This window comes from Heliangelus exortis, chromosome Z (genome assembly GCF_036169615.1).
Source record: "Heliangelus exortis chromosome Z, bHelExo1.hap1, whole genome shotgun sequence".
NCBI lineage: Eukaryota > Metazoa > Chordata > Aves > Apodiformes > Trochilidae > Heliangelus > Heliangelus exortis.
Window position 1 is genome coordinate 7,815,022 of NC_092454.1, and position 23,678 is coordinate 7,838,699.

Sequence of the window (23,678 nt, forward strand, 5' to 3'; positions counted from 1 at the left end):
ATCATCATCATATTTACAAAAAAAAAAAAAGCTTAAAGAGCATGCATTTTTTTTTAGACGCAACTAGAACAGATATAGTAAAGAGAGCTTTGTAACATCACAATCACAACAACAACAGCAAAAGCAACCTCTGAGCCCGAGAATTCGTCCGTATCTGAACTGCTTTATTATCAATTGCGAAATCATAATAAGAGTAAATAATAAATACGAGACATAATCAGAATAGAAAGAAGTCAGAACACCTTGGGTTTGTGGGTTTGGTTTTTTTTTTCCCCTTTCAAATAAATAGGCAGATTTCCTGATGATCACTGAAATTATAAAGAAAGCAATTGATCGGAGGGCTTGCAAAGGAAAAGGAAAAAAAAAAAATCATCATCATTGGTCCTAAAAACGCAACCGTTCCCCTTTGCTCACTTGGCACAATAGAAATTGACTGTCTCTCAAAGAGCCATGCGCCTAGTGCTATTTATAGCCAGGGGCTGTGCTGGAAGATACCATTAAGCTTCTCCCGGGCAGACAGACGGGGGGGTGCTTGGATGGGAGGAGGGGGTTTAGCCAGAGTAGAGGCAAAAGCAATCCCCCACCCCCAGCCTCCCTTCCCCACACACACACACACATCCACACACTCACACCCCACCCCCTAGTCTGGCTGGGAATTTGAACCGATCCAGCCTGTTTAAACGGAAAGGACACGGATCTTCAATGTAAAAAAAAAATCAGATCAGACCCAGAGAGAGAGAGAGACGGAGAGGGAGGAGTGTGTGTGTGTGTGAGTGTGTGTGTGTGTGTGAAAGAGGGAGAGGGAGCAAGAGAGCGAAAGAGAGGGAGAGAGAGAGAGAGAGAGAGAGGGAGGGAGAGAGAAAAGAAGAGGGGGAAAAAAAGGAAAGAAGATTTTCTCTATGTATATAAAGATGGCCACGTTAGCAAACGGACAACCAGACAATACCAGCCTGAGTAGCAATCACAGCAACCCCAGCACCAACGGGCATATGAACGGATTAAACCATAGTCCCGGAAACCCATCCACCATCCCAATGAAGGACCACGATGCCATTAAGCTCTTTATTGGGCAGATCCCCCGTAACCTGGACGAGAAAGACCTCAAACCGCTCTTCGAGGAGTTCGGGAAGATCTATGAACTGACGGTGCTGAAGGACAGGTTCACTGGCATGCACAAAGGTGAGTTACCTCCTGAACTTTCCCGGGAGAGATCGGGAGAAGACGGCAGGCTCCCGCTCCCTCTCTGGGTCTCTCTTTTTCTCTTTCCTTTCAATTTCATTTCATTTTACTTCATTTTTGGGTTGGCCCGGGGGTGGAGGCGGCAGGCTGGGGGGGCAGGGAAAGAAATAATAAAACCTCTTGGAAAGAAAAGAGAGAGAGGCAGGGAAGAGACTCAGCTCCGTTTGCTTTATTTATGAGTATTTTCATTTCTTTTTCCCCCGGTTCCCGGGGGGTGAGGCTCAGCCCCCAGCGCAGCCGGGGCGAGCGGCGGAGCGGGCGGCGGGGCTGGCGGCCGCTGTCCGCCCGCTGTGGTGCTGAACAGGGGAGGGCTCCGGCTTCGTCCTCGGGATATCGCCCGGGGTGTGAGTGTGTCCGCCGGTCTGTCCGTCTCTTGGCGCTGAGCTGGGGAGCCCCTATTTTACAACTGTTGTGACTCTGGCACCAGCGCCTTTTCTTTTTATTTTTATTTCTCTTTTTTTTTTTTTTTTTTTTTTTTCCTCTTCTTTTTTTTTCTTTTTCCTTTTTTTTTTTTTTTTTTTTTTATTTTTTTTTTTTTTTTTTTTTTTTAATTTTTATTGCCATTACAATTATTATCCATAGTTCACTCCAAAGCTAGAGAGGGAGAGGAGTGAGTTGCTCCAGGGAGGGTATTTAATTTATTTCGTTTTGGTTTTCATTTAGCACAGGAACGGAGATAGAAACAACAATAAAAAAGCCTATCTCAAGTGGGGCAGTGGAGGGGCAGTGGAGGTGTGGGTGTACAAAATCATGATATGTGTGTGTATCGGAGAGGGAAAGCCAGTAGAGATGCATAACAGTTTAGTTCCAGAGAGGAGATGTCTCTGAGCAGGCATATTCCAAACACTACTTTAATGTGTCTAAAGTCCATCCCAGGAACTTTTTAGGTTTTCTTTAAAGTGAGTGGAGACATACTCCCCATGCAATGCCTCACTCGCTCCATCTCTGCCTGCTCCTTTCCCTGCTTAGCTTAGGCTCTCCGGAGACGCATTTGAGATTAGATGATGCTACGTTTTGGGTGTGGGGGAGGGTGTGTGTAGTGGGGGAGAGATGCTTGGATCCTCGGGTAGAAAAGTAGGACTCGCAGGGAGGAAGTTGAAGATAATTTGCATGGTAGCCCTGCTTAGGAGCAGGAGATTTCCAAGAGCCAAGCAAGCCGCTTTATTAACTCAGATTCTGAATTCATGTATGTGTGTGTTTATGTCATTAGACATGCAGTTACTAAAAAAGAAAAAAAAATCAGATCAGAAGTGATCGGGGTGTGACTCTAGATTTAGTGCAGGAGGAGAAAGAGCTTTGTAGGGGGCCACAAAAGCAGTGGAAGTTGCATCTGGTACAGGAGAGGTTCAGTAGCAGTGTCTACTCCAGCTTGGTGGACTCCTGGCAGAGAGAGTCACTGGTAATGGCATTACTGGCTTCCCAGCTTTCCAGATGCCTTGGTGGGTTGTAGATCTTGAACTTAATGGCATGTTTAGCAAGTATCTCTTCCCTCTTTCCTCTCACTCCTGTCCTCTCTTCAAACCCTCAGGAAATGTGAATGAAAATATACCCTGACAGTGCAAAGTAACAGTTTTGCATAGGCTAGAGAAAATGTTCAGGGCTCGGGGACCAGGGGCTCAGCCCAAGTTAAAGGATATTTCTTCCTTTCTTTCTTGCCGATTGCTCCAAACACCCTTCTCATATTTACAATGAGCAGTGCAGCCGTTTTGAACCTTGCTTTTTTCAGACAAGCTTCCTACACAACACATCAAAGTCTGATAGGCATCATTTAAACATGACATCTGTCCGATAAGAATCATTAATAATAACAATAAAAATACTGGTAAGAAGCACAGGGAAAGGATGGTCCTGGGAGGTTTCGTCTATTAGAGGAGGCATAGTGAGAGTAGCCACTGAGCGCGTGTGTGCGCGCATGTGTTTGCAGAAATTATCTAAGGTTTCTGTAAAATAAAAATAAAAGTAAAAGCTATACTGAAAAGAATGAGTCAATCTAGCATGGAGAAAATCTTTGAGCTAACACCCCAATGAAGGATTTTTGAGGTGGGGGGTGGTTTATTTGATTTATTGATGATATCTTATTCTTTTGTTATGTTCTATCTTAAACCTGTAATTAATCAAGTCTATAAGTTAACTTGAATTCCTGTTCCGTAGATATGAATTACCTTTCAGTTGAGTTTTGCTTTTACTGTATGCCTGCATTCACAGAGACAAACTCAGGAAGGAGGGGAGGGAGGGAGAGAGAGAAGGATCATTTATCTTGCTGGATGTGTTTAACACATATTCCTGAATTAAGCAAGATACTAACTTTATTTCCCTTCATTTCATTTCTGTTCTAAAGCTGCAACCTAGGAAAAAAGCCAGGTGGGAAATCTTGTCACCTCATCAAACCGAATTGTATGAGTTCATCTTGAAAGAAGCAGTGATTTTTAACCTCCTAGAAGTTTTGGACTTTGGAAGGAAAAATGATGATGATGATTGTTATTTCACAGGCTAGGGTTCGAGTGAAGCTTCTATAGACACTGAGTTGCCAGTGTTTCAGAGATCAGTTTTATTTAGTACATCCGAGAGGAGTTTGAACTCCTTCCTAGCGATGCCGCTGATTTATTAGCTAATCCTGATAAAAATGTGCCTCTGGCTACCTGGAAAAAAATTACTTTCTTGCCAGTAGTGATTAATTAGTATTAAGTCAAAAAGCATGATGGGGCTTTGAGGGATGAAGACTGTGTTTGTCTTTTTTTATATATATTTCATCTTATTTTAAGTTAAATATTATTTTCCCTTCTCTTTTCTCTAAATGCAGTCATGTGGATGATAGTATTCACTCAGATCTCCTTGTTTTGGCTTTGCTTTGCAGGCATAGGTGAAGAATTGTGTAAAGATTGTCCAACTTGGCTCTCAGGGGTAGGATGAAAATATGAAACCCCAAGATGCATTCCATAAGTGATGCATAATGCCTATACATTAATTGATCCGTCAATCTCAGTTGATTTCATTCCTAATCCAGGGGATGAAGCTGTGACAGTGGTATACTATGAAGAGTTAATAGTGGGCTGTAGTTTATTTAAGTGTACGGAGGGCAAACCTTGGATGTGGAGGGGGATAAGTTTGGTTTATTTTGGGAGGAGGGAAGAGATACAAATTAGCTTAAAGTAAAAATGTACTAACCAGAGTAATTTCAGGTGTAAATCCATTGAAATATGAGCACAGGATGTGTATTTATAAAAATATTATGAAGAGATCCTTTTGTGGTGCTCCTGTATAGCAGGAGGAAATTGAAAATTAAGAACCTGGAGATAAAGTACGTGACTATACTCCTCTCCCAAAAAAACTATGACAGAGGAGAGTAAAGTCCCAGTTTTTTCACCAGCAGCCCTGGCTGATACCAAGCCAGATATCAAGAAATAAGCAGGAGAACATGGTTCCCTTGCAGATACATGAAGAGAGAAAAGGGTATGGGGGAAGCAGTGTGTGAGAGAAGGCGGGAAATGCTTCTCAGATCCCCGGGAAAACAAGCTTTTATGGCACGAGCATAGCTGCTGCATATTTCCCCGGTCCTCGCTTCTCTCCACACGGGGCAGGAACAGACTCCTGCTGTGGTACTTTGCTCTAGGGTTGGGAAGAGGCTGTGTGCTGAGATCTGCGGGTAGAAATCTACCGAGGCTGAGCTGACCCACCCACGCGCTCACACATACACACATGTACACACACACGCGCGCGCAAGCAGAGTTAACTAATCACACTTGAACAATTTAGCAAGCCACTCATTCATAACTTCCCCCCCTTCTTATCTAGCAGTGGAGTATGCTTAAAGGCTGAGTTACTGGGAGACATAAAGGTTAGTGCTCTCAGGACAGCCATATTATAATGCATTATCTTTGAAGTCATTTAAGGCCAATTTAAGTGGTATTTAGTATAATATTTATGAATTAATGTAATCTAAATATAGGACTGTCCCCGTAGGTTTAAATAGCCTTTTCTATCGAAGCCTGCTTGTACGTAAGGCCTGGAATGTGTTTTAATTTTAAACACACAGGTCTCCATAATATTCTATTTAGGAAGTCAGAAGAAATCAGCATTCCACACTTAACTGAGATTTACTGAAACACGCACGGGTGAGTGCACTTAAAGAGTGGAGATATGTGCGGTGGGAAAGCAAGAGTCTTCCACATACCAGAGAGATAGAAGAGCCTGTCAATCATTATTTAGGGGGGGAGAAGCACAAAAACCCCAAAACCTCCTTGAAATCCACCATTGCAGTCCTGCGGTTAGGATGATGTTCTTACCTGACCCAAACATCTCTCGATAAGCATTCCATGCATGTGGAAAAATGCAGCGTGAAAATAATAGTTTTGTTCTTTTGCTGCTTTACTTTCTCAGAATTATAAATAATTTTGAAATTTAATGCACCCCAAGGGTAGGCAAACAAGGATTCCACTCGTATTCTGTGCAGTTGGATTACAAAGATAGATGATAGACAAATTAAACCTTGTTAAGTCTAAGGATGTTTATAAAGGTTTTAGATATCTCAGAAATTCAAAAGTGCAAGGAAAATGAGCATTTAGTTAAGATTACATATTTGTAAAAAAGTGTAAACGTATAGATTTTGTATAAATGTATAGATTCGTGTGTGCATACATATAGAAAAGAGAGATGTATACACATTCATGCATACAGCCTTTGGGAAATGGAAATTAAGTTGAAAAGAAACACAACGCAATACAGGTGCTGAATAAACTCCTCCATAATTGAAACATAAGGCTTGTCTGGCTGAAAGCAACACATACAACATTTAGTATGGTAGTAAACTAAACAAGTTTTGGGGAGGAAGATACACAAATAAACTGGAATAAAACAGAGGAGGCTTTATGCCTTAGGTCTAAAGAGCAATCCCTTAAAACAATCAGAATTTATTTGGATAGTTTGATGGAAAAGAGGGGGAAAAAACCACCCCCTGCACGCTATAACCTCTTGTACGGATGAGCATGCATGTGTCTTGATAATGTCAAACAGATAGCCCAGATTGCTTCACAAATTAGAAGGCTATATGTTAACTGTGTTTTTTTTCAGGGGTCTGGACATGGATTCTGGTTTTTAAAAGCAGCTGCAGCCAGTTATGATGCTGTTGTTACGGTTGTGTCAGCATTTCCAATACAAACTCCAATTTTCTGGGATCTCTCGCTTGGCTGTTAAGTTTTGCACTGAAAGCTGTTCTTCAGCTAGCCCCATGACCATATCAAATAATCACCCTTACAAGAATGGACTTGTTTTAAAGTTACATAATGTGAAGTAAAGAAAGAAATCAAAGTTTGTGTTTCTAAAGCTTTTGTTTCTTCTCTTACTTTTCTCTGGGTTAGACTTACATATCCTACATGTTTGTGGTTTACGATTGTTTTTGTCCCTCAATATCTATGTATACTGGTGCCTTTGTGGATTTTAGGTAAGAAATCAAAGGTACTTCTCTTGTCCTTAGGAAAAAAAAATTAAAAAAAAAAAATTAGTATTTACATGGCCAAACCAATGTTTTAAATAAAAGGTGAGTCAGGAACTGATCTCTGAAGCGTAACAACAGAAATAGGGGACAGGGTTTTTTTGTTTTTGCTGTTTTATTTTATTTAATTTCCTATACTCAGCCAGAAGAGATCAGGAACATCAGCACTGAAGTACGGGGAAAAAATCGAGGATCCTTGTCACCTTGGATGAAAAGGGTGCTTCATCTGCCCTGTATCCTGCATCGGCCAGTGGCCAGTGCCACGGACAGGGCTTTCTTTAGCAGAGGACTCAAATTGCATAGTATAATAAAACCTAGGCAGCTGATGGAATAGTTTTGTAAAGGAAGTTGTCAGAGAGTATCTGGAAATTTTGACTGGGTAAAGAGAGAGTAAGATAGCTGAAAGTGTCTTGTCTTAAACCAAAAAGTGGATTGTACCCATCAAGTAGGGCGGGCAGGGGACTCTCTCTGCATGGTGGTCAAAAGCAAGGAGCAGAAGGGGCCAGATGATTGAGGAGGGCCTCCTCTAGCCTTTAGAGCTGGAAATACGCAGCAACATTTTTCAGAAAGATATGAGGGTGTTTTTTATCATGCATACCCTGTGCGCTTGCATACCAGCCGCACTGACCCGACAGACCATAACGACACTAAAGGAGCTGTTACCGTCCCTCCCGTCAATCAAGTGTGAACCGAGGCGGGTTTATGCGGCAGGCAGTAATGGTTCCAAGGGAGAAAAAGTGGGGGAGATGATCTAGACTGTTGGGCTGCTTATCTGCATTTAAACTAGAGAAAAAACATTAGTTGCCCAAAGACCCATGTAGGTGTTTGCTATAGCCTTACAATAATATTATGTAAGTGCAAAAGGCTTCTGAGTTAAACATGACCTGTCCCACCCAGCGCTGTCAGGTTTTTGCCCTGTAATAGTCTGCACTAAGTAGATGAGGTCTTAAATGAGCGAAATTGAATCCCAGCCTTAACAAATAGCCTGGTGTTTCACTAATCCCTGCATCGCCTTTACTTAGGGAGCAGCAGCCTGTTGCCTGCTTGCTGGGCTGAAAGCAGCGAGATTTTTTTCATCACTTTGGTGGGTTCACTTCTGAAAATCCTGGTCCAGGCTAGCACTTACACTATGTTCCACATTCCCTATAAAATTCTGAATTATGGATTTACACAACAAACAACAACACCTGCAGTTAGTGCTGTTGGCTGCTGTGCTTGCTGGCTTGTCCCTAAACTTAGCTTTTCTTCTGTAAGTGAAACTAAAACTAAAACAAAGCAGAGGAACTCACAAAAGCCTGTGTACTGCCACATTTCTCACTCATTTAACTACTCTACCAATGCCCATATGACTGTTGCCAGGGTTTGTCATGGTGGACTGACCCCTATGTATTGAAATCTGCAGCGGAAAAAACCGAAAAATAATAACCATGGCAAGTTCAAGATATGACTTTTCTTCCACCATCGCTTCACTGACTGAGCTCAGGTATGTGTTACAGGGGCTTTTGTCTCTCCGTAGCTCCTCGTGATGCATGGTCACATTTTGAGGATTGCAGGGTCTATTGAATCACTTTGTCTGTGCTGCATTGCTTGGTGTGGGCTGGAGTCCGGATGTCATCACAGATATTGCATTTGTTTATTTTGTCACCGTGAGCTACAGCCTCAATGCACACACAGGTGAATGCAGCTTTTAATGTGCATTCATTATATCCAGCTGACATTCCCTCATATGAAGAGAGGGCTTATTATTGTTGCTCCTTAAAATAAAGACAGATGAGAGCGCTAAACCTCTCAAATAAAGTGCCTGACCATACGTAGTAGGTAAAAATAAATCATATATGGCCATCTATTCCATGTAAATTAATGGCAAGACATATAGATATAGACATTGTGTTAAGTTTGTCAAGCAGAAGCAGCCAAAAATATTGATCAAAGCAAGGGGGGAAAATTGATAATGAACTGGACTCCAAGAAGACTTTAATTGACAGTGACTTCTGTGAACCAGCTTTGGACAGTATATATAAACTGACCACGATGTAACTTTATTGCAATGAACTCTCCTTTAATTAATTGTCACCTTTGTTAAGACTGGCTACAGATCAAAGGTTTAAAGATACTTAACAGGATCTTAGTAACAAACCCTTCAGATGCATTAGAAATATCCGACAGCTCAGCCAATGAGGCATGCAGATTTCGATCTACCTCACCCTTATCTGTTTATTTCTCCCTCCTTTGTTAAACATGGACAATCATTGTTTAACATTAACTATTTCATAGATGAATTTGTTGGTAATGCTGGTGCCTCAAGGGATGTGCTGTTGCTGGTGAGAGGGGCTTTCTCTATTAGGTCTGTCAAAGTGTTTTGTCACCAGAAAGTTGCTTAAGATTTGACAGACCAAGGTGCAGTGCAGACGCAGTTTGTAACGTAGCCTAATCTTTCGCTTTACATTGCTGAGGTCTGTAATTTCCTTATTTAAAATTGGATAACATAAAAAGACATAGTTTGCATGAAAGGTGAGGCTGAGAATTAACCTTCCTATGAACAGTGCATATGCGGAGAGATACAAGCGTGCCTGCCGCATTGGTTTATCTCATACATGTGCAACCATTTATTATATGTGCCTATTAATTAAAACATGTATTCGGTACAGATAGGCTGATATACATCTCTAAATAATTCCTTTCTAAAAGATAATAGAGAGGTCAAACTTCTGTGTGAAAGTAGCAGGTGACTTAGCAGGTCATTCCTGAAATTATATGTAGTGTTTAATATGATACATAACTCTTTCTTTATCATACTAATTTAATGATACAATCACACTTCATTAATCCATGTCTGGTTTATTTGTGCGTTGTGTCTGTGTCTCCAAAATATTTTAGAGGAGACCCACCTGACTTCACAGCGCGCTGGGGCAGATAACTCTGGACATGAAGCTTCTCCAGACAGAATAAAAACGGATCTTTGCAGACAGAGTTGGTCTGATGAGATCTGACTGCATATTTGGCCTGTTTCTAATTCAAATGCCTGTGTATATAATACACAGAAACTGTGTATACATGCATGTATCGAAAGGGCAGACATACATTTGCACATAGTTCCTCTCCCCTTAAGTCCCTGAGGATAGATTCACATCACATAATATGCATCATTCCCTGCAAACGCACACAAATATCTTTGTCGGTTTCGGTAGCTTCTTGCAGGTAGCTGTATAAAGCAGCCTCAGCCTAATAATATCCCTATAAAACAGTGCCTCCTTCCTAGGATCCAGAGGGATGAAGGTTGTCAGAAGATCAAAAGATGTATCACAGTGTGCTTGTAGAAATCCCCTGATTATGTTTCCTCTCTATAATGCTCTAATTCACTATTTGATCAATTGTAAAAGGGCCAATGCTTTGGGAGAAAAGAAAAAAGTATTAGGTTACTAGATGCTTGAGGGTGAGTGAAAATCACACCTAAAATTATATGTAGCAATACAGTAATGAGCTTATCAATACTTCTTTAAGGAATATGACAAGCCTATAGGAGAGATTCAGTTCTGTGAGCAAAGGTCACAATATAGATATTGCTTATTAAGACTATCGATAGCCTGGTTGACCAATCTAACCAGAGACTGAATAATGTACCTGCTGTTAACATGCAGGGAGGAGAACTATGAAGAATTTACAGAATTGCCCCCATGTAATATTAATAATATTGATTGATTCTAATAATATAATAAGGTAAAGATGCACTTCTTTGAAATGGTGCATAAGAGACAGAGAGGAGGGGAGAGAGAGATACTTTTGCTGAGTAGACCGAACTAGCTAGCACCTTTTTAAAAGATAACCCAGAGAAAATTCAGTTTTCTTGCCTTTGCTTTTTGCCCATTATTACACTTGGCCCCGACCGAAACAAGATACCTTGCTTTGCGAACAGGTCTTTGGTGGCTGGAGCGAAACCGGGGGTCTGAGAAACTCAGGGCAGCCAGAACCATTCTGGTTAACAAGTCATCAGAATAGGATTAATCCCAGAGAGCTTTTTCGACACAGCAATGCAATAGAAGTGCCTGATTTATTTTACTTTTCACACTTTTAGCCAAATTTAAGAAATGGGGGGAGAGTGTAAGTAATATATATTCTGTGGTACTCATAATCCATAACTGACAGGAAAGGACTTTGCAGAGCAGCTGCGACCTGCTCCAGAGATTGCTGAAGTTTTCAGGATAACTCTAGGTTACATGCAGCAGTGTTTGGATTGGGCCCTAAGTTACGGGTAGTTCTGCAGGATTCTGCTCGTTGAGGCAGGAACAGACGATAATATGCAGTGTGACTGCCTTAAGGTTGTTACTCATCTAAATCCAGATAAACAGACTGGCTCACTTCTGAATTTTCCCTAACTATTCCCTCTTCAGCAATAGGCTGCCTTATCTAGGTATGCTAGTTCAGTCCTTTTGCTATACCATTCAGCATGAAGTGTCTTGTTCCAGTTTCCAGTGTGGTAGTTTCAAGATGGTTTGCATTTCATTATTCCTTCTCTCAGTTTAGAGGGCAAGTGTTTTTTTTCTTTTGTGAGCATTTAATTGCTTTTAAAAGTGATTTATTTGATCGTATTCCATCTTCAATAATACATGTATGAGGATGCAATTTTTCACCTTCTTTTATAAAGATATATTGTTATTCAGTTATGCTATTCTGCAGGTTTTATTCTGTTCTGTGCATCCAGAGGAAGCCTGGTTTTTTTTTGTTTTGTTTTGTTTTCGTTTTTGTTTTTTTATTATTTCTTTTTTAAAATTTTTTATTTAGATTGAATTTACTTTTTTGTCTTTTAAGAAAAAACACATTTAAGATACTGGCAATAAATGAGAGAAGTAGGAGTGGAAGTGAGGAACAGGCAAAGACAACGAACAAAAATCCTTTGGCAAAGTCTTATTGCATGTTTATTTGCAAGAGTCAGAATCTATCTAATTTTGATGCCAAAAGAAGGAATATCTTGCAAATTATTTAACTCCAAGTTTAGTCATCAGCAGGGAAAGGGAAAAAAAGCAATTCAACCCAAAGAAACACTGGAAGGAAATGCACATAAAGATCTTGAAAGAGATAAGGGTGATAGAGTGGTGCTAGGTTTTACATTCTACTATGGAGTTAGTAAAAGTTAACTAGAAATTGAAAACTAAACAAAACAAATAAAATACCAACAACAAATAAATAAACAAGAAAAGCAGCAACCTTCTGGATTATTTACTAGCGGCTAATACACCTCAGATTTTCCCCTCTAGACTGCTGCCTGTGTGCCTGTGCCTGCAGCTTCATTCAAAGGAAGGGCATTAACTGGTGGGTGAGGGTGGGCAGTGAGGATGCCTGGGTTCTAATCACCGCACGGATAATTACTCACCAACACTTTCTGATGGAGTCACTTAAGCTCGGTGCCTTCAGGCCTGATTTTAAACCTGTTGAATCAATGGGAAAATTCCCATTGGCTACAAGAAGCTATTGATCATTCAGTTCCCCATCTGCAATATTAGGCCAATTGGATTTTTTTTTTTATTTTATTCTTCCTTTTTTTTTCTTTTTTTTTTTTTTTTTTTTAATAGAGGGGAAGTTAATGACAAATTTAACATTTCTTTTCTCAGTAAAGGTTGTGGTGCATCTTTGATGATAAATGTATTACATCAGAACCCCTTTCAGCGCAGATCAGGAGAACATGACTTCAAAAAAACACACAGTGTGGAGGTGGAAAATTAGCTTTGCTCATTTCACTTGTAAATACGTATTTTTTCCGTCTTTGCCAAGAAAGGGTCAACAGCAATTTTGCCAGTTTTCTTTGTGCAAGTAGGATTCAGTCTTTTGTAATTTCTCTGTCTACAGGAATATCACCATTCACTCATTCAGGATCTTGATTTTTTAATTTTTTTTTTAAGTGAATCACATATATACTCTTCATTGTTATGGCAACTGAGGGAGCTGAAAAACTCAAGGATTTGATGAAGGGCTGCATCCCACCTTTCTTCTCTAAGGATCCAAACGTATTGTTTGCAATACAATTTGGATCAAACCAAAGGTGTCTGCCTTCACCCAGTAAGTAAAAAGAGCAAGTTCTCTCTAGACAAGTGTACTCCTGCCCTCAGTATGGGTAGATGGAATTGGCAGTCATCGTCCATTTGCTGAGGACCGACCCAACACTCACTGAAGTCAATAGTTAGACTGTGACCCAGCCTCACAAACAACAGACAGACACTGTGTGAATCCTTAAGCAGGGATGTGAACGTCCCTGACTTTGGCAGAGCAAGGTAGTCCAGAAGGGAATTTTCACTGGTGCTGTCCGAGGAGTACCAAGATTCCAGTGACCTCAAATATCCACCCATGGCAAAATTAATTCAGAAACCTTTTCATTTTGAAGAGGGCTTTTAGGTGATCAACTACAATGAAGACCTGTCAAGCAAATCGATAGGGCTCCCTGATATTTATTTTATTTTATTTCATTTTATTTTTTATTTTACTTAATTTATTTTTTATTTTATTTTATTACTTTGGTTGCAGTTTTAGTTAGTTCATCAATAATAACACATGTGGGGTGGCTTTTTTTGTGTTTCCATTTTATCCGTGTGTATGTCTTTTATGAAATAAATGGAGAAGCTGTAGTGTGTATGTTATGTGTAGAGTTGATTACCTAACCTCAAGTCTATTTGAAATCATCACAGTGCACTCAAGTCAATGATATTCTGTCAAAGGTGAAGAGGAAGCTTGGGATCAGTGTGTGTGTGTGAACGTGATTCTGCTTGATTGTCTGAAATCCAACTAAGTTTCAGTTTCAAAGGCCTGGGGGCAGCAGGGAAAGTATTTGTTTGTTTAATTATTTATATATTTACTCAGCTCTACTGACAGTGTTTGCAGATGGGGAAAAAAAAAAAAAAAGAAGGAATGTTGGGTTCTTGTTTGGAGGGGAACGTATTGTATTAGACTCAATCTCTTCTCCCATATAATGGGTACTTTGTGCTGTTAAATGATTATTTGTTAGTGACCTGGTCATCAAAAAAGGCCAGAGAGCTTCTGGTAGAACTAGGTTTTACGAGTTTATCCATAAATAGGGTTGCACAATAGGTGTGTCATTTCCCTGTCTCCTTCACTGTGCTGATCCAGGGACAAGGCTTTTGGCAGCAGCTTCTTAATTCAAAGACAAATACCTGAGTCAGCCTGTTGACCCTGCTCCGTGCTACCAGCAAAAGCACTGGGCAATCAGACCAATCACTGGGCAAGTGCCTTGGTTGTCCACCCTTGGCCTCTGTATTTGCTTTCCAAGTGCTGTGCCCAGGCTCTTGCTGGCTTGTTTGCAACCAAGTCCAGTTCCTTATCCTCCTTTCCCAAGCTTTCTCTCCTGGCTGCAGACGCAAGTGTGGGTGTGTGGACCACAGCCCCAGAACTGTTCCCAGGGTTGGGTCCCTTCCTGAGGAGCCACTTCAGGCTCACTGCTCATTTCCTACAGTGTCCTTCTCAGTCTACCTGTGATTGTGAGCTGTTTCTTTTCCATAACCAACCTTTGCCACTACAGACCTATTTCCCTGGCTCTTGCCACTGCTGTTCACACTCCTCCTCCCTCGGTTCAGCTCTGCACCAGATTTGTGCCCTCGTGCTGTTGCTGGCTGTCACCCCCGTAGAGAACACCTCGCCGGCTCACATCACAAGTCACCACTCTCAGGCAACATTAACTGTCTCTCCTCTCCTTTCTCAGCTCTTCCCCAAAGAGGGTTTGGGAAAAGAGAACCATAATGACAAAGTGTTTTCAAAAAGAAAAAAGCCACGGGTAGTAGCGGAGAGGCCCATACCCACAAAGCATACACACACAGATGCACAAATATAAGTATTTCTGTATGTAAACTACTGATACAGTAAGATAGTATACAGAAAAGGTTTGTATTGTTGTTTTTTTTTTCTTTTGAGATTCAAAGTCGCTCTATCGAAAATTGAAAAACAAAACAAAACGAAACAGTTCAGTAAGTCTGTAATTTCACCAATGCAATTGCATCTTTTTTTTTAACTTTTATTGTTTCATCAAATCAAGAGCAGATTTCTCACACCTGAACAAAAAATCCTGCATACATTTTCCTTTGAATTCTTAGAATCGTGGTCTTATTCTTAACTATTCCTGGCAGCCCCTTCTGGGATTACAGTTCAGCTTCTTGCAAAAATGTTCTTCCTGCTGTTTTGAAACATAACTACCCCTTAGCTCCAGGACCCTTCTCTAGCATCCCCAAATTAAAGCAAGAAGGCAAAATAAGCCTTTGATGTAGTGCTCCGTCTGAGTCTTCTTCATTCAGAGGCAGATAGAAAGGGATTAAAACCCTGTTTCCAGCCCAACCCTCTTACTAACCTTCTGTGTCCTGCCAGATCCCATTCCTAGACCTTGATCTTCCTCAGTTTGCTATGTGTAAAGAGGAATTTATGATATCCAGCTTTGCAAAGAACTTCATGTGTATTTAAGGTATAAGTCATGCTGTAGCTTTAGCAGTGATGGTCTAAGGTTATAAATGAGACAACATTTGTAAGGAGAGGTAATATCTTTTATTAGTCCAGCTGATCTAGCTAGGGGAAAAAAAAAAAAAAAAAAGACTTCTTTGTGTGCCTGAAAGCTAGTCTATTTTTTTCCAACTATATCAGTTGGTCTAATAAAAGATATTACCTCTCTCAGCAAGCCTTGTCTCATTTGAGGTGTAAAGCAAGTACGGTGATTATTTAGGCCTGTTTTTTGTCTGTGTTGAGAGATCAGACATTTCCTCACCTAGGCGGCCAGGGAAAAAGCAGCCCAGGTTGGTGTCCCTTTCTTTCACCTTCTGTGATCAGCGGCAGTGGCCATCTCACGGGCGTTGAGAAGCGCAGAGAAACTCTGACAGCCCGTATTTTCTGATCCTGGAGATGTCCTTTCTTTTTTTTTGCTGTTCTACTCCCTTGCGAAGCACCACATGCCCTCTCCTCACCCCTGTGACTGTGATTGATTTATAAAATTGCTGCATGTATGTGTTCATGCGCGTGTATGTGGGCAACCACACAAACATCCCCAAGCTGCCGAGCAAGCTGATGCATTTAGCAAGTAATAATGCAAACCACAGGCGAAAAGTATAGCAAGGAGAACAGGTTAAATTATTAAACCAGGGAAGACTTTGGAAGGAAAGGATTTTTTTCCTCAGCTACAAATAAATTGCAGCTCCATCAATGTCTGGGAGAAGCATTTTGGAGTTTTGGTTTTTTGTTGTTGCTGTTGTTGGTCTTGTTTTTTGTGGGGTTTTTTGTCAGTTTTTTTTTTTGCTTTACTTTATTTGATTTCATAAAGGACGGCTGAAAATATCAAGCAGTTGAAAAGAATCCAGAAGCAGGTTGCAGGTTTTCAGACACGGCAAAATCCTACTCATATGCATAAGGCAGCAGTAGTCAGAGGACAGCTATTACTTATGCTTGGCTTTACTATCAGGGAAAGCATCGGATCATCTATTCAGATCAGGATAGTCAGATATGCCAAATGTTTAATCAAATATTAAACGTGGTCAGTAAACTTAAACCAACATTGGACGTGCAGGAATTCTGCTCTTTTTCAAGAGAGCACTGTAAGAGGAGAAACTTTTCTCCCATGTCTCTGATTGGTATTTTTTGTGGCTAGATAGATCTTTTTTTCAGACGGAGACCCGCTCTGGTATATGTCTAAGTAAATACATGTTCATGTGGGGGTTTCCTTGTGTGTCTCTTACCGTGTCAGAGAGAGACTGAGTTGTTTTTCTCATCTTTCTCACTCAGAAAATTTCCTGTGCGCTTCTACAGTTCGCCCCATACGCTTTTCTGCATCCATCTGTCCCTTTCTGAAAACAATGCTTTCTCTCTTGCACTCCTTCTCATCATCTGTTCAGCAGAGTTAGAAAGGTGCAAGCATGTAGATGTATATGTGTATATATTTGGAAACCCATGCAGGTAGATGTGAATATCTGGCTGTTTATTGATAAATAATACACTTAAAAAGCTACAACTTCCTCCTTTCTACATAGATTTAAGCTGTATTACACCCTCCAGCCCTTACGTATTCTGATCAGGGCACTCAGAGGTAGAACATTTTGCAGGGAGTTTTGGTTTACGATGTTACTTCTCCCTTCTATTATTCATTCTCTCTGATTTTTATCTAATCTCTCTTTGATTGTCCTGCTGCAGTTTAAGAGACAAAGTGAATTTTTATTACATCATCAATATAATCTCCAGCTAATCAGCATCTGTGTACACTACCATGTACGCATTGGCTTTTCATCCGTGCCCATAAATAATAAGAATAATAATTGGGGACAGTTTTTGTGTGCGTGCATGTGTTCATGTGTGTGTTGGTATCAGTCAGACAGTCACAGCTGTACTTCTTCATTTCGGCCAGCTTGTTTCAGTAACATTGGACCCATCTTTGGGCAGATTTTCTTGACTATTGCCCAGATTAATTTCCTGGTGCCTAACGCTTAAATCATGGAAACAATTAAAGCAGATGAATCCATACACATCCTCTCACAGCGACTGAACTTTGCTGTTAAATTGTACACGCATTTCCATGGTGTTACAGGCAACATGCCCAGTGCCAGAGGAGTATGGAGCAGTTAACATATCCCCCTATATGGGTGTTTAAGCTCTAAATTTTTCGTGTGTACGTGCTACTCCTTCTTGGGTAGGAGGAGAGCACATCACATGTCTTTGAACAGGAAGCTTGGAGACCAGATTTTTGGCTTTTGATTGCTGATATTTTTCCACAGCTTGCTGTGTAGCACTTAGCCTGACACTCAGGTCTGCAAATTTTGCAGAGTTGAGCTCCTATATATTTTTTGATCCCCCCCTTTCCAGCTCTGGGAGAACAGTGACAATACTTACTTCCCCATAAAGTAAGACTTGTGCCTTACTTTGAAATTTTTGTCCTCTGTACAGATGTTTTGTTCATTTTAAGCAGAATCGCTCTGCTTCCTCTTTAAAATACCATGATTTTGCAGAGCAATGTATATGGCAGTGCCCCACTGTTAAGCAGGCAGACTTCAGGTTGTCTTCCTAGTGGCCTAGGGTGACACTCACATCTGATACACAAACTTCAATGTTCATGTCCTGTCCTCCAGTCCCAGGATTAGTCCTTTCTGAGCTGTCCAAGACTGATCGTAAACACCATGCCAGAGTTCAATCAGATATGACAGAGTGTTCAATAAAAAAGACCCACACACTCATGGACAAATTTTATTCCTATGTGTTAAACAGCACACCCTTGGGAAAGTGCCTGTTTCTCTTCCAGATGAAATGTTGCAATGGTATAGAGCCATCCATCCAGCAAAGTGTCCACTTAATTCGTATGGTGGAAATCCTCCCAGAAAGCAGTAAGTTCTTTAAGTTGAGCAGGTGCTTAAATACTTTGCTGGATCTGTGGAAATCTGCAGTTCAGGTGGAATAATTAAGTGTAGGGGTGTTACAGAAACCAAGTAAAAAGCATAATTCTGTGTCTCAGAAATAATACACCTTTATAACTACGGCGGAACACTGGAATCATGAAAGAAACACCATGTACATTGAACACCTCTCAGTATGGATCAGGCTGAGACCCTTTCTATATTTCAAAATATTTCCTTACTGATCTTTTTTATTGACAGATTCTTATTAGATTTGGCCTGGGAATAGGATTTGCTGTGAGAAAAGAGAAACAGAGAATACTTTCAGTTCTCATCTTCAGTTTTGTTTTATAAACCAGACCCCTTTTCCTGGCCCTTCCATCTCCATTCCCTGTTTTGACAAACCAGATAATTTATCAGATGGGAAAAGAGGAAGGGGAAAAATTATTTTTTTGGTTTCTTCTGCTTTTTATGATATAATCGCTCTCTCCCCTTAGCAGTTCTGAAAACAGGAGCTCCAATCTGAAACTGGTCATAGTTTATTGCACTCAGGACTAGACCAGACTGGGTCCGAGTCCCTGTCATCCATGTAATAAAGAGAGTTTTACACTTTACACAGGTAAAGTTGATATTTTTTTGTAATATCTCTTAACTTTTCTGGATCCATTATTGTTTTGTATTTAATTTTGGAGGTTAATTTGCATGTGTATCACTAAGCCTCTCTTTACTGTTTCACTATTCATTTATTTATGTCCTCCTGCCCCTCCTTACACCCCTTCTTGCCTAAACCCAGGAGCTAAATCCCCTGGGCAGGTGTGAAACCAACATCATTCTTGGATAGAAATCTACCTTGAAGGATGAAGAGTGTCCCCCGTTTGTAACTGGAAGGCATGAAAAAGAACATATCACTTATCTGAATTTGCTGTTCATCCAAGCACTGTTTATGGAGATTTACAGTACCTTGCCTCTGCAAAGAGCTCTATTGCATGGTGACTGCTGGAGGATTTTAGGTGGCGGTATTAGCTGCAGTATTAAAAATGCATCGGAAGGCACGGGGTGGGAGATTAGTTGAATAGAAAGACCCATGAATGAAGGGTTAATTACATTCAAAGAGGCCATCGTATGGAGCAGAAGAGGCAATAGGTTTCTTTTCTTCAAAATTTACTAAATAGCTGGAAACACGGTTTAATGAATTTTAATGGGATCTTTCTGAATCCTATGCATATTGCATCTGCTGACTGTAGGAAGTCAAAGTATTGTTGAAAGGAAGGGTATTGCCCTACTTTAGGTTTCACAGTTCAGTATTTAAAATATATTCTGCAACAAGCACTTTATTCAATATATAGTTTTCTCCTTATTTAATACCCCCCCTTTGCAAGTGGAAAAGACTTTCAGGATCTGTGAGCCCTCAATACCATAGATTATTCTGCTGTTATATAACATGTGCTTTACATTTATTGAGCCATCTTGTGCCGTCAAGATAAAGGAGGCCTTAGTATTTTTCCCTGCTTAGGACCCATCCAGGAAGACGTGGTGATGAATTCTGCTCTCGGTTATACCCATGTAAATCTAGAGGCACTGACTCTGTGAATTTCTTCCAGGATTACTGTGAGACAAGTGAGATCAGGATTTGGTCCAATCTGGTGGGAGGGAGAAAAGAGACAAAGAGTCAGAATTCTCTTTTTTTCTTTGCAGTGTGCATGGGCTGGGATTATACTCCGTGTGGCACAACTCATTTCTGTGAGGGCTCCAGCAGGGACAGCAGAAAATCCCATCTATTAGACTGTTGCAACAAGAACAAGATATTAACATTTCAGAGAGAGCTGGTCATTTAGCAGCACATCAGAAATCTGGACTGCGACATCTTCATCGTGCTGATTTGTGATGGGCCAGCATCACTTCCATCTCAAAATCAAAGGGAAACTGAGGCAGGGTGCGTAGTGAGCCTGTCTCAGAGTAGCTTTGTCTAAGTCCTACACATATTTTTACATTTATCTTCAGTATGTTGAGGTTTCCCATTGCCTTGGTAACTTGAATTTTTTCTGTTGCTCTTTCTCAAAATGCCAGGCAACCTCTCAAACAGCTGATAGTATAAGACTGCCCTACTTTTCATTAACCTGGGGCCCAGTTCTCCTTTAGGGTGCAGAGAGAGTTGCTGAGACTCTCTCAAAAGATGCTTTGAGGCTCCCTCAAAGCCAGCAGGAACTGACAGGGCTTAACATGCTGTAGGACTGTGTTCAGGAGAAAAACTGCAGTTTTAACTGCAACAGCATGATCAGTATGACAATACTTCTCTAGAACAGGCACTACGATACCTACAAAGAAGTAGTCACACTGACATAGAAATACACAAGCATAAGAAGTAACAAAATGAAAGTAAAAGCATCAGGCATTTTTACACCCGTATGGTTGCACCCATCCTCCAGAGTCTACTGGGATAATGTTTTCTGAGACAAGGTGCTATTTAGCTGGCTCAGTGCTGAGGACCCAGACGGTATCCTACTGTATGGGCCAGAGCTTCCTAAGAGCAGACACAACCTGAGATCTGAGTTCGGAGTGAGACTTTCCATGCTGAGAACAGCAGGATGACTGCACTCGGACTTCTGTGAAGAAGAAAGACAGATATTTAAATGCACTTCTGCAGGACTCGAGGCTGCAACTCTCCCCAGTATGGACTTGTTGTTGCTTTTTCCCCTTGTCTCCCCATCCCTCCCTCATGTGTTTCAGATCTTTCTCTTCTTACAAGCAGACAATGTGATGCCTGCTTGAATGGCACAGATAAGTTAGCCATGCAGCTTGGAGCAGCAGCTAAACCACCTATTCTCCCTTTGATCTGAAATCAAAACAAAAGACGTCGGCATCAAAACGATCCTTTGCCAGGTAACGGTTACATTGTGCGCGTTGCCTTAATTCAACTGCAAGGAGCTCTCATCTCTTTGTATCATGCCCAGATCTGCACTCGTCTTAACATGAGGCAGATTCTACAGTGGATACAGCTGTGCAGTAGTTGCCAGCTCTTTTATGTAAATCATTAAACAATACTTGAGGTATTAGCAAATTATTTCCTTATCCCCCTTTCCTAATGCTTTTCTCTTCCCCTACCTCACCAAACTTTTTTTTTTTTTTTTTTTTTTTTTGGTCAGCTTTTGGCTCAAATTTACAACTCAAAAATATTTTCCTCTTTTTTTTTTTTTTTCCCATTCTCTCTCTAAGGAGTGAGAAAGAGTGGCACAGAAATTCTTCCAAGGACCTGCAGCCAAAGTGAAACTCATGAGCAATCAGCCTGTCCTTGTGGCTTATTCTCTCTATGTTTAGGTGAGCTGCTGGGGCCTCACCAGGAAAGTCACCCATCTCACCCAAGTCCTGCTGTAAGGACAGTCTTCAATTCACAGTCCTATGTGAACTTTTAATGCATCATTACAGTGTTGTTGAGATCTGGGAGTTAGGAGAGATGTCTTTTTTTCCTAGCTCAGCTGTTGGTTTACTCCGTAGACGCTGAGCCAGTCATTTCTAGAGAAAAATTAAAACTGGCTGTCACTGTTTTTAGTGCCTACTTGTTTTGTATGCTTGTTGTGTACATGCTTCGGGAAAGGGGTCCCTTCTGCAATTGGCATTTCAAGCTGGTCACTGTAAATTAGAAACTGATTTAAAAAATCTTACGTATTTAACGTTACATCGTGTTTCTGATCTTTGCTCTACAAAACTATATAAATAAGACTTCCTCATTAAGAACTTCGAGATCTTTCAGAAAGTTAACAAATCTACTTTTGCATGAAGTATCAGGGATCAGACCTTGTTGGACTTTCACACACTGTGTTAACAGATATTTTCTTGCACGCAGAGCTTTGCCAGATACTTGCTGAAGGGAATCCAGCTGGTTTTGGTGAATAATGATCAAGCCATCCCAATTTTTTTCCTCCCTTTTCCTGTTCTTCAGAGGAAGATAGTTACTGAAGCACCAGTACCTGAGAACAAATTTTACTCCTCAGATGTCTCCTTCAGCATTGACCCTCTCCTAATGAATCAGCTCAGATTTGATATAGACAGGACCAAGGTCAGCCTAGCTTGACTCTCGCTGTCTCTTCAACACACCAGATACAATGCTGCCACATTGTGGCTCCTTCCTATCTGTTCTGCCGCACACACTCGCCCAGCTCTCGGATCTTGCAAGAGAGCATCCTGGATGTCTCTCCAGACAGGGTTCATGGCACTCCAACTTATACACTGCCCAGTCAGGGATGCCACCCAGCCTCACTTGCCTCCACTATTGGCAGAAACAAAAAAATGACCCCCTTAGCAGTGGTCATAAATTGCAAGCCCCACAGATTCACCCATAGTTTGTCTTGTGTGGCTGCTGGTGCTTCATAAAAAGATGCTCTGAGTTTGTAGGGAGGGTGTAGGAATGTAGGAATGCCAAAATTCATTTCTCTTATAGGTACCTCCTGCTTTATGTTTTATCCCCCTCTCCAGATTTTTACAGACATGGGCAATCTTTTTAAAGCAAGGAAATGGGACCTTATGGAAATGCAGCCACGATCAGGTCACTCTTTTCCTAAACATCCTTTGTCTTTATTGGATGCCAAGTTCTTGATTCTCTTTATTTTTTTTCTCCTATTGCTTTTTTCTTTATTTCCTTCCCTCCTTTGGGGAAAAGAAAAACATACACATACAAAACCACAGCAGGGCAGGAAATTAAACCTTTCCACAAAGATGCTTTGGTAAGATGCTGTCTTTTCACTTACTTATTTTGTACTGATTATTTTTTACAGGGGAGAAAGGAAGGAGTGAGAGCAGGGCATGTGACAGAAAGGGCAACCGAGTAGACGAAAGAAAGTCCTTTAATTTATTTGGAAAGCTTTGTCATTGGTTGTTGTTAATTTTTCCCCACATATGAGAAAACCAGGAGAGCTTTAAACCCTCAGCAATATTCACACGAAACAAACACCAGGTGGAACTGCTCCCATTTTGCTGGATACGATAAGGATAATGGCCTTCTCTTGGCATGATTTTCCCCATTTTGTTCTGATTAGGCAAGTCTTAGGTGTACTGCAACACTACTAGGCATTCAGAGACTCCGTTTAATTCAGGAAATGAATTAATTGCTTTATACCAAAAGGTTGTTTCAAAGTAAAGCCATAGAATCCTCCTCAAATCCCTCTTTCTCTTTTAGGATGATATGAACCATTGCAACCAGGAAGCACTAGATCTCTATGCTTCCATCTTCATTCTCAGTTCTCCTCATACAGTACAGTTTGCCTCTGTGCAGTGAATCCTCAGAGAGGATCTGGCCCTTGGGGATGTTAAAAACCAAAGAGCAGGAGGGCAATGGCAGAGGTTTAGTAACTTGTGGTTAAAAAACACCTGCAGGAATGTGAAGGCTAGTTGCTATTTCTGCAGAAAATGTTCCCTGGACAAGAAGAATTTGGTGCTCATCCATCAAAGTATCTTACCCTTCCTGGAAGCAGGCTTAGATTTTGAAGTTCTGTAACACCCAGATATGCCTGGATCCCTGAAAACCCCAGCCACCAATCGCAGGTATGGAATTTCCCCACATCTCATGTGCAGATTGGGTTAGTCCAGGGGAATGAGAGTAGAGAAGA

The 23,678-nt window shown here is 40.9% G+C and overlaps 1 protein-coding gene across 11 annotated transcripts in view; it reads left to right on the forward strand.

Annotated features, from left to right (window-relative positions):
- The first annotated feature begins 587 nt into the window (after positions 1–587).
- CELF4 (CUGBP Elav-like family member 4) overlaps positions 588–23,678 on the forward strand; it is a 706,664-nt gene continuing 683,573 nt past the window's right edge. For 5 of the 11 annotated variants that reach the window (XR_011723157.1, XM_071729993.1, XM_071729994.1 and 2 more), the window contains exon 1: positions 590–1,179. Coding sequence is in view for 10 of the 11 variants with exons in the window: in XM_071729993.1 (XP_071586094.1) it covers positions 900–1,179 (280 nt within the window). In the remaining variant the exon portion in view is untranslated. Of the gene's footprint in view, positions 1,180–23,678 lie in introns of all 11 variants that reach the window. The other 6 variants (XM_071729992.1, XM_071729995.1, XM_071729997.1 and 3 more) reach the window with 3 other exon arrangements.